The sequence below is a fragment of the Oncorhynchus nerka genome, linkage group LG22 (genome assembly GCF_034236695.1).
Source record: "Oncorhynchus nerka isolate Pitt River linkage group LG22, Oner_Uvic_2.0, whole genome shotgun sequence".
NCBI classification, from domain to species: Eukaryota; Metazoa; Chordata; class Actinopteri; order Salmoniformes; family Salmonidae; genus Oncorhynchus; species Oncorhynchus nerka.
The window spans coordinates 85629674-85641727 of NC_088417.1; the positions used below are offsets into that span (position 1 = coordinate 85629674).

At 43.8% G+C, this 12054-nt stretch overlaps 1 protein-coding gene across 1 annotated transcript; it reads left to right on the forward strand.

Moving 5' to 3' along the window:
- Window positions 1–908: 908 nt before the first annotated feature.
- Window positions 909–11256, forward strand: LOC115118795 (B-cell CLL/lymphoma 7 protein family member A-like). The gene is made up of 6 exons (XM_029647504.2): window positions 909–1147; window positions 6727–6811; window positions 7043–7127; window positions 7383–7529; window positions 10166–10266; window positions 10496–11256. The coding sequence occupies exons 1-6, from the start codon at window positions 1056–1058 to the stop codon at window positions 10568–10570; spliced, it is 585 nt and encodes a 194-aa protein (XP_029503364.1). The 5' UTR covers window positions 909–1055; the 3' UTR covers window positions 10571–11256.
- Window positions 11257–12054: the final 798 nt, after the last annotated feature.

Here is a 12054-nt window from a genome sequence, read left to right on the forward strand (position 1 = left end):
GACCTTTAATGCTACAGAAAGTTTTGGGTACCCTTCCCCAGATCTGTGCCTCGACACAATCCTATCTTGGAGCTCTACAGACAATTCCTTCAACCCCATGGCTTGGTTTTTGCTCTGACATGCACTGTCAACTGTAGGGCCTTATATAGACAGGTGTGTGTGTGTGTGCCTTTCCAAATCATGTCCAATCAATTGAATTTACCACAGGTGGACGACAATCAAGTTGTAGAAACATCTCAAGGATGATCAATGGAAACAGGATGCACCTGACCTCAATTTTAATTCTCATAGCAAAGGGTCTTAATACTTATGTAACTAAGGTTATTACAAAAATAATAATAACTTACACAAATGTCAAAAAACCTGTTTTTGCTGTCATTATGGGGTATCTGTGTAGATTGATACATTGTTTTATCCATTTTAGAATAAGGCTGTAGTGTAACAATGTATGGAAATAGTCAAGGGGTTTGAATACGTTTCCGTATAATAATAAAAAAAAAACTTTAGCTAGTGTTTGATACTGCCTATATCAATGAGCATTAGCATTCTAGCGTACAACTGCTGCATCCAAAAGTTATTTATTAAAGACCACAAACAAATCTAATCTTAGCAACTGTTCAAGCAAGATTCAAAACATAATTGTAAGTATAAGAGAAACCCAACATTTTATTTTGTTTAGAAGTAGCCTAGTATAAACGTAAATGTAGGCTGTTTAATGGGCGCAGATAATGATGGCTGCTGTCGCGAAGAGTCCTGCGTAATAATATAAATATTGTCACTTTTGCCACGAGTACTATCGTGCAAAAAAAAATTACCCTTTGTTTTACCTATAATATTATTTCAGACTCTTCAGGCAAAGTGTTCCATAGTTGAGTTTGTGTGGCTTTGTTCTGCTGTCTGTATTACTGCGGGGAAACAAGGCGCATCTCTGCAGCGGGCCCTACTCGCTCCTCTCCACTTGGCGCAAGCGCGCTGGCTCCTCTGTGCCGTGTGTTTGCATTGTGTCAGAACTGCCGGCGAGCTTTAAAATATTTCCAATCCTTCCAACAGCGGCAATGTCGGGCAGGTCCGTACGAGCCGAGACTCGAAGCAGGGCGAAAGATGACTTCAAGCGGGTTATGGCCGCGATTGAGAAAGTACGGAAATGGTAAGACAGAGGGGAAAAAACACCATTCGTTACCAAACATGAGATAAAGCCTTGCCTGTTTTGAGAGGGAAATAGAACGAATGAGCATGCGATTGAAATATGGGATTTAGGACAGTAATCTCTACTCATGTGCGCAGGGCGCACTCATGGTGTGCGTGGCTACGTATATCGAGTAGCCTACAAACCGAAATCCCTATTATTCTAGAGAATTTCCCACCAAGGTTTAATGTGGGTTAAACCCAGAAGCCATTTCGTTGCAGTCACATGAAGCCATTCCTTTCTCCTAGCTGCTGTAGTGGCAGAGGGAGAGAGCCGACAGAACACTGGCTCGACGCAAATCATTCATTAACACACTTCAGGACTATGACAAGTGCGCTCTAGAACCGGAGTAGTTTTTAGACCGTCTGGAGTTTTAAATTAAGCGCTTTGGGTCGCCCTTTAGGTCGAACAGAGATTGCGCGGTGGGGTCTGGGAGAGGGAGGGCGTAGGACTACTGGATTTCTGAACAAGCAGTCAGTCTCAAGGTTTTACAAATAGAAATAATTGTTTTTAAAATCTTAGAAATAACACTGGAATTTTTTACATTTTATTTCAAAATTATGTTTATGAACTTTATATCAAGGCAACATGTATTTTCACCAGTGGATTCGTTTGATTCGTTTTATTAATTAAAATTGAGATTCTGCACCCATGTCTCCATGAAATAGAGTAATTCTGCAAAATAATTGAAAAGATAGGACATTTTTTAAGGTCATTTGCAAATTACAGTTAGGAAACTTTCGAAATGGAAAGAATGTAAACTAAATCGAATAGCTTACTTCAGTTTGTTTTCATATGGATATGTTTACTTGTACCCCTTGAATCAAAACTATTTTGATTTTCAATTGTTTATTTATTTATTTATTTCACCTTTTATTAACCAGGTAAGCAAGTTGAGAACAAGTTCTCATTTACAATTGCGACCTGGCCAAGATAAAGCAAAGCAGTTCGACACATACAACGACACAGAGTTACACATGGAGTAAAACAAACATACAGTCAATAATACAGTAAAAAAAAACAAGTCTATATACAATGTGAGCAAATTAGGTGAGAAGGGAGGTAAAGGCAAAAAAGGCCATGGTGGCAAAGTAAATACAATATAGCAAGTAAAACACTGGAATGGTAGTTTTGCAATGGAAGAATGTGCAAAGTAGAAATAAAAATAATGGGGTGCAAAGGAGCAAAATAAATAAATAAATTAAATACAGTTGGGAAAGAGGTAGTTGTTTGGGCTAAATTATAGGTGGGCTATGTACAGGTGCAGTAATCTGTAAGATGCTCTGACAGTTGGTGCTTAAAGCTAGTGAGGGAGATAAGTGTTTCCAATTTAAGAGATTTTTGTAGTTCGTTCCAGTCATTGGCAGCAGAGAACTGGAAGGAGAGGCGGCCAAAGAAAGAATTGGTTTTGGGGGTGACTAGAGAGATATACCTGCTGGAGCGTGTGCTACAGGTGGGAGATGCTATGGTGACCAGCGAGCTGAGATAAGGGGGACTTTACCTAGCAGGGTCTTGTAGATGACATGGAGCCAGTGGGTTTGGCGACGAGTATGAAGCGAGGGCCAGCCAACGAGAGCGTACAGGTCGCAATGGTGGGTAGTATATGGGGATTTGGTGACAAAACGGATTGCACTGTGATAGACTGCATCCAATTTGTTGAGTAGGGTATTGGAGGCTATTTTGTAAATGACATCGCCAAAGTCGAGGATTGGTAGGATGGTCAATTTTACAAGGGTATGTTTGGCAGCATGAGTGAAGGATGCTTTGTTGCGAAATAGGAAGCCAATTCTAGATTTAACTTTGGATTGGAGATGTTTGATATGGGTCTGGAAGGAGAGTTTACAGTCTAACCAGACACCTAAGTATTTGTAGTTGTCCACGTATTCTAAGTCAGAGCCGTCCAGAGTAGTGATGTTGGACAGGCGGGTAGGTGCAGGTAGCGATCGGTTGAAGAGCATGCATTTAGTTTTACTTGTATTTAAGAGCAATTGGAGGCCACGGAAGGAGAGTTGTATGGCATTGAAGCTTGCCTGGAGGGTTGTTAACACAGTGTCCAAAGAAGGGCCGGAAGTATACAGAATGGTGTCGTCTGCGTAGAGGTGGATCAGAGACTCACCAGCAGCAAGAGCGACCTCATTGATGTATACAGAGAAGAGAGTCGGTCCAAGAATTGAACCCTGTGGCACCCCCATAGAGACTGCCAGAGGTCCGGACAGCAGACCCTCCGATTTGACACACTGAACTCTATCAGAGAAGTAGTTGGTGAACCAGGCGAGGCAATCATTTGAGAAACCAAGGCTGTCGAGTCTGCCGATGAGGATGCGGTGGTTGACAGAGTCGAAAGCCTTGGCCAGATCAATGAATACGGCTGCACAGTAATGTTTCTTATCGATGGCGGTTAAGATATCGTTTAGGACCTTGAGCGTGGCTGAGGTGCACCCATGACCAGCTCTGAAACCAGATTGCATAGCAGAGAAGGTATGGTGAGATTCGAAATGGTCGGTAATCTGTTTGTTGACTTGGCTTTCAAGACCTTAGAAAGGCATGGTAGGATAGATATAGGTCTGTAACAGTTTGGGTCAAGAGTGTCCCCCTTTGAAGAGGGGGATGACCGCAGCTGCTTTCCAATCTTTGGGAATCTCAGATGACACGAAAGAGAGGTTGAACAGGCTAGTAATAGGGGTGGCAACAATTTCGGCAGATAATTTTAGAAAGAAAGGGTCCAGATTGTCTAGCCCGGCTGATTTGTAGGGGTCCAGATTTTTCAGCTCTTTCAGAACTTCAGCTGAATGGATTTGGGAGAAGGAGAAATGGGGAAGGCTTGGGCGAGTTGCTGTTGGGGGTGCAGTGCTGTTGACCGGGGTAGGAGTTGCCAGGTGGAAAGCATGGCCAGCCGTAGAAAAATGCTTATTGAAATTCTCAATTATGGTGGATTTATCAGTGGTGACAGTGTTTCCTATCTTCAGTGCAGTGGGCAGCTGGGAGGAGGTGTTCTTATTCTCCATGGACTTTACAGTGTCCCAGAACTTTTTGAGTTAGTGTTGCAGGAAGCAAATTTCTGCTTGAAAAAGCTAGCCTTGGCTTTTCTAACTGCCTGTGTATAACGGTTTCTAGCTTCCCTGAACAGCTGCATATCACGGGGCTGTTCGATGCTAATGCAGAATGCCATAGGATGTTTTTGTGTTGGTTAAGGGCAGTCAGGTCTGGGGAGAACCAAGGGCTATATCTGTTCCTGGTTCTAATTTTCTTGAATGGGGCATGTTTATTTAAGATTGTTAGGAAGGCATTTAAAAAAATATCCAGGCATCCTCTACTGACGGGATGAGATCAATATCCTTCCAGGACACCCCGGCCAGGTCGATTAGAAAGGCCTGCTCGCTGAAGTGTTTCAGGGAGCGTTTTACAGTGATGAGTGGAGGTCGTTTGACCGCTGACCCATTACGGATGCAGGCAATGAGGCAGTGATCGCTGAGATCTTGGTTGAAGACAGCAGAGGTGTATTTAGAGGGGAAGTTGGTTAGGATGATATCTATGAGGGTGCCCGTGTTTAAGGCTTTGGGGGTACCTGGTAGGTTCATTGATAATTTGTGTGAGATTGAGGGCATCAAGTTTAGATTGTAGGATGGCTGGGGTGTTAAGCATGTTCCAGTTTAGGTCGCCTAGCAGCACGAGCTCTGAAGATAGATGGGGGCAATCAGTTCACATATGGTGTCCAGAGCACAGCTGGGGGCAGAGGGTGGTCTATAGCAGGCGGCAACGGTGAGAGACTTGTTTTTAGAGAGGTGGATTTTTAAAAGTAGAAGTTCAAATTGTTTGGGTACAGACCTGGATAGTAGGACAGAACTCTGCAGGCTATCTTTGCAGTAGATTGCAACACCGCCCCCTTTGGCAGTTCTATCTTGTCTGAAAATGTTGTAGTTTGGAATTAAAATTTCTGAATTTTTGGTGGTCTTCCTAAGCCAGGATTCAGACACAGCTAGAACATCCGGGTTGGCAGAGTGTGCTAAAGCAGTGAAAAGAACAAACTTAGGGAGGAGGCTTCTAATGTTAACATGCATGAAACCAAGGCTATTACGGTTACAGAAGTCATCAAAAGAGAGCGCCTGGGGAATAGGAGTGGAGCTAGGCACTGCAGGGCCTGGATTCACCTCTACATCGCCAGAGGAACATAGGAGGAGAAGAATAAGGGTACGGCTAAAAGCAATAAGAATTGGTCGTCTAGAACGTCTGGAACAGAGAGTAAAAGGAGGTTTCTGGGGGCGATAAAATAGCATCAAGGTATAATGTACAGACAAAGGTATGGTAGGATGTGAATACAGTGGAGGTAAACCTAGGTATTGAGTGATGAAGAGAGATATATTGTCTCTAGAAACATCATTGAAACCAGGAGATGTCATTGCATGTGTGGGTGGTGGAACTAATAAGTTGGATAAGGTATAGTGAGCAGGACTAGAGGCTCTACAGTGAAATAAGCCAATAAACACTAACCAGAACAGCAATGGACAAGACATATTGACATTAAGGAGAGGCATCCTTAGTCGAGTGATCAAAAGGGTCCAGGGAGTGGAGAGGTTGGTTTGGGGGTCACGGCGATTTAGACAGCTAGCCAGGACATCGGTAGCAAGCTAGCATAGGATGGAGGTCTGTTGTTAGCCACCTCTTGCGTTCCGTCAGTAGATTAGTGGAGTTCCGTGTTGTAGAGGGGATTAGTCCAAATCACACAACAACAAAAAAATAAAAACAATAGATATAGTTATAGAGGCCCAAGAAGAAACATAATAATAATAAAAATAAATAAATTGTCCGATTGTCTATTCTGAGAGCAGCCGGTATGACAGCTAACGGTTAGCAGGCCGCAGATGGGCATTCAGGTAACGTCGCGACGGAGGAGCCAGCCGGATCTCCTTCGGGTAGATAACGTCGGCAGTCCAGTTGTGAAGGCCCGGTGGGGCTCCGCGTAGGCAGTAAAACGGGTCCGGATAGGTGACTGCAGCCCAGGAGTGATTGACGGAGCTCAGGAGTGATTGACGGAGCTGGCTAGCTCCGGAGTAATTGATGTTTGCTCCGGAATCGACGAAAGCAGATAGACACACGGATAGCAGCCAGCTAGCTGTGAGATCCGGGAGTGAATGTCCAGAGAGCAGTTGAAATCCAGGGACATGGAGAGAAAAATCGGTCCGGTATGTTCCGTTCCGAGCCGCGCTGCGCTGCGCCGTACAAAACTGGCGATAGATTTTCGAGTTAAAGGATAGCTGATGACCACAAACCGTGGTTAGCTAAATACTAACGAGTTGCCAGTAAAGAAGCTAACTAGCTTCTGATTAGCTTCTGGCTAGCTTCTTGGAGTTTCTGGCTAGCTTCTTGGAGGATTGCAGATTTGAGGTAAATAATACGTATTTATACATATCAATTGGTGAGGCAGGTTGCAGGAGAGGATGCAGGATGCCCTGAGAGAGCTGTTATCACTAAAGGCACATTGAATGTGAATCTAATTGAACCATTTAAATAATTGTGCGTGTGCGTGCGTCTCTCTCTACCAGGGAGAAGAAATGGGTGACAGTTGGAGACACATCCCTGAGGATCTTCAAGTGGGTTCCAGTGACTGAGCCCAAAACAGCAGATGAAGTACATAATACTCAGCCCACCACACACACCACAGCCCACCACACACACACACCACAGCCCACCACACACACCACCACACCACAGCCCACCACAGCCCACCACACACACCACAGACTCACTCAAGTCCAGTGTCTAGTTCTTTTATAGAATTCTCTCACCATCTCAAACTCATGTCACGTCATTGTGTTGTATGTAAAAACAGTATTTCTGCCCCTGTCTGTTGTCTTGCAGAAGAAGAAGGGGAAGGATGAGAAGTATGGGTCAGAATTGACCACACCAGAGAACAGCTCTTCTCCTGGGATGATGGACATGAATGGTGGGTAAAGCTCAATTCAGAGTCCATAGCTGCGAAACTCTGACAAACGGTCCATTATTACATATTTAATTGGCTGTTATCTAGTGGCCGCCATATCTCAAAGTAAATAACACGGCTCCGCAGCTTTGAACTCTGTAGGACGCTTAACGTCCAGTGTGTGGGTCAGTGTGCATGCCTGTGGACCCATAATGGAGTTAAAGGTTAAACAAATGTAAAAACCTTCTGTCTTCTTCCCTCTCCCCTTCTTTTTCTCAGACGACAACAGTAACCAGAGTTCTATCGCTGAATCCTCCCCTGTCAGGAAACGGGAAACCAGCACTAGCCCAGCCCCCGAACCCACCACCGTATCCCATGGCGACAACAGTGAGGCCAATAGCGACCAGAGCCCTGACTGCAAGAGGGGTGAGACACACTACCACTACCACCAACATGGGGAATCACACTCAAATTCCCAGCCTGAAATCCCCTCCTATAGTGGCCCATCCATACACTTTTAATTGAACTGGATGCGTGAACCCTGTGGTAGGGTTTAGTGTTTCTTCAATTCCTGCTTGGTTAGCTGGAGAGCTCCAGTCATTAGGCCTGAGGTCACAGGGCTGTACTCAGAGGCTCATCACGCTGGGAGACTGTGGGAGAGAGAGAGAGAGGAGAAAGGGTTATCTTTTCTATCCCACTGAGAGAGAGAGGGAGTGCAGCTGTGACCAGACCCTCGAGGCTTCAATTGCCAACCCTCCATCTGCACCCCTGCTAACAAGAGACCTCTCTCAGCCTGGTACTCTCTTTCACTCTTTTTCTCTTTCTCCCTCTCTCTCTCTCTCTCTCTTTTTGTCTCTCTCTCTCCCCTCTCTACCCCATCACTCTTTCTCTCTCTCTACCCCATCACTCTTTCTCTCTCTCTACCCCATCACTCTTTCTCTCTCTCTACCCCATCACTCTTTCTCTCTCTCTCTACCCCATCACTCTTTCTCTCTCTCTCTACCCCATCACTCTTTCTCTCTCTCTCTACCCCATCACTCTTTCTCTCTCTCTCTACCCCATCACTCTTTCTCTCTCTACGCCCTCTCTTTTTCTCTCTCTCCCCCTCTCTTTTTCTCTCTCTACACCCTCTATCTCTCTATAGCTCTCTCTTTCTCTACCCCCCTCTCTCTCTACCCCTCTCTTTCAAGTATGCCTATATTTATTACTCTCTCCCAGACATGCCTTTTTATCTGAGCACAAGTAATTACTCCATATCACCACACAGGAGCATTAATCCGTTACAGTTGCCCTTGACTTGAGTTGTTTACAAGTAGCAAATAAAAGTGTAAACATGAATACTCAACAGTAGGTCTTGTTACAGAAATAATGCATGATTTATCTGGGCCTTTGGTAGCGGCCTTTACTGGTTCTAACAGCAGAAACATAAGCTTGCTGCCAGCTCTTAGCAAACCTTTGGAAAGAAATTGTGTTTGACCAAATACAATGCTATTTCTCTGTAAACAATTTAACAACAGACTTTCAGCATGCTTATAGAAAAGGGCACTCAATATGCACTGCACTGACACAAATGACTGATGATTGTTTGAAAGAAATTGATAATAAGAAGATTGTGGGAGCTGTACTGTTAGATGTCAGTGCAGCCTTTGATATTATTGACCATAACTTGTTGTTGAAAAAAACTCATGTGTTATGGCTTTTCAACCTCTGCCATATCGTGGATTCAGAGATATCTATCTAATATAACTAAAATAATGGAAGCTTCTATAACGTCAAACATGCAAATTGTGGTGTACCGCAGGGCAGCTCTCTGGGCCCTCTACTCTTTTCTATTTTTACCAATGACCTGCCACTGGCATTGAACAAAGCATGTGTGTCCACATATGTGGTTGATTAAACCATATACACATCAGCAACCACAGCTAATGAAGTCACTGAAACTCTTAAGAAAGAGTTACAGTCTGTTTTGGAATTGGTGGCCTGAACATCTAAAACTAAGAGCATTGTATTTGGTACAAATCATTCCCTACGTTCTAGACCTCAGAATCTGGTAATGAATGGTGTGGCTGTTGAACAAGCTGAGGAGACTAAATTACTTGGCCTTACCTTAGATTGTAAACTGTCATGGTCAAAACATATAGATTCAATGGTTGTAAAGATGGGGAGAGGTCTGTCTGTAATAAAGAGATGCTCTCCTTTTTTTTGACACCACACTCCAAAAGCAAGTCCTACAGGCTCTAGTTTTATCTTATCTTGATTATTGTCCAGTTGTGTGGTCGAGTGTTGCAAGGAAAGACCTAGTTAAGCTGCAGCTTCAGCTGGCCCAGAACAGAGTGGCACGTCTTGCTCTTCATTGTAATCAGAGGGCTGATGTAAATACTATGCATGACAGTCTCTCTTGGCTAAGAGTTGAGGAGAGACTGACAGCATCACTTATTTTTATAAGAAAAATGTATGTGTTGAAAATCCCAAATTGTTTGCATAGCTTACACACAGCTCTGACACACACACTTACCCCACCAGACATGCCACCAGGGGTCTTTTTACAGCCCACAAATCCAGAACAAACTCAAAAAATGTACAATATCATATAGAGCCATTATTGCATGGAACTCCATTCCATCTCCATATTGCTCAAGTGAACAGCAAACCTATTTGACCGAGATAGTTTGTGTGTATGTATTGATATGTAGGCTACATGTGGCTTTTTTTGATGTAGTTCAGTTCTTGAGCTGTTGTCTATTAATGTTCTCTATTATGTCATGTTTTAATGTTCTTTGTGGACCCCGGGAAGAGTAGCTGCTGCTTTTGGGGATCAGTAGCAACAGCTAATGGGGATCATACCAAAATACCAATACTAATTGATATTCAAATATACAAATCAAATGTATTTCTAAAGCCCTTACACCAGAAGATGTCACAAAGTGCTATACAGAAACCCAACCTAAAACCCCAAACAGCAAGCAATGCAGATTTACAGACAGTCATTCAACAGTTGAAGATCTGACAGTGACTGGTTTAATAGGTATTTAATATGGTGTGTTATTGTGCGTTTGGTGCAGTGAAGAGCAACCCATCAGAGAGAGGACAGAGGGACAAGAGAGACAGCAGCCAGACTTCCTCGGGAGAAAAGGACACCTCAGACAGCCGCAAAGCCACTCTGGTACTCTACTCTATATTTACATTTACATTTAAGTCATTTAGCACCCTGGCCAGTCTGGTACTCTATATTCTACTCTTCCTCCACAAAGAATATGAGTGGCATGAGGGCCTCCTTAAAAATCAAAGCCTCCTTAATCTCTTTTTATCCCATCCACATTTTTATTGAATAAATTGACAAATTGATTTCCTCAGATATGGTTGTGTTTGTATGTTCGTCTGTTGGCTGGCAGGATCCGGAGGAAGAGGCTCCTCGCAGTAAGAAGAACAAGCAGGAGTCTCCATCTCAGGACTACGAGGAGAAATAGTCACACTGCATCCTTTCTTCTCTCTATCCTCTTCCTCCCCCACGTAGCCCCGAACACTCCTCTGAGCAGAGGGAGAAAGGACTTTGCCTCCCTTCACTGAGCCCCTCTTCTCTTCTTCCACACTCACTAATGCCAAGAGTAGCTCTGTGATCCAGCCTGTTATCCCCTCCATGACCAGGGGTTGCGCAGTGTGCTCAGCTCAGCCCAGAAGAGAAAAACACTACGGCGTCTCAAAATGGACAAACTGCTATTGACGCTTTTTCTCATTTTTTTAAGCAAAGGTCTTTTAAGGGAGTATGCAAGCACACTCGTTCGGTTTGGCTAGCCAAGTTCGGCTAAGCACCAGCCGAACTGAAGCATGCTGACGCCTTAAGGGCATCTTCTAACCCAAGAGCCACGTCAAACCTCCCCCTAACTCACCTCTGGTTGATACAGTGTTTGTTTAGGTCAGTTTCCAGTTGTTACATTTAGTTATGGGGTTGTTTTTTTTAGCTCAGGAGGGTCAATGCACTGATAAGATATGTCACACAAACAACACACCATGGTTTTACTGCTGCTGTACTGGGTGTGGATTTGTGGATTTTTTTAACAAAATGGCTTCTGAAAGTATTCACCCCCTTGGCATTTTTCCTATTTTGTTGCCTTATAACCTGGAATTAAAATGGATTTTGGGGGGGTTTGTATTAGAGGTTGACCGATTATGATTTTTCAACGCCAATACCGATTATTAGAGGACCAAAAAAAGCCGATACCGATTAATCAGACAATTACATTTTTTCAAATGTATTTATTTATAATAATGACAACTACAACAATACTGAATGAACACTTATTTTAACTTAATATACACTGCTCAAAAAAATAAAGGGAACACTAAAATAACACATCCTAGATCTGAATGAATGAAATATTCTTATTAAATCATTTTTTTCTTTACATAGTTGAATGTGCTGACAACAAAATCACACAAAAATGATCAATGGAAATCAAATTTATCACCGGAGACACACTCAAAATTAAAGTGGAAAACCACACTACAGGCTGATCCAACTTTGATGTAATGTCCTTAAAACAAGTCAAAATGAGGCTCAGTAGTGTGTGTGGCCTCCATGTGCCTGTATGACCTCCCTACAACGCCTGGGCATGCTCCTGATGAGGTGGCGGATGGTCTCCTGAGGGATCTCCTCCCAGACCTGGACTAAAGCATCCGCCAACTCCTGGAAAGTCTGTGGTGCAACGTGGTGTTGATGGATGGAGCGAGACATGTTGTCACAGATGTGCTCAATTGGATTCAGGTCTGGGGAACGGGCGGGCCAGTCCATAGCATCAATGCCTTCCTCTTGCAGGAACTGCTGACACACTCCAGCCACATGAGGTCTAGCATTGTCTTGCATTAGGAGGAACCCAGGGCCAACCACACTAGCATATGGTCTCACAAGGGGTCTGAGGATCTCATCTCGGTACCTAATGGCAGTCAGGCTACC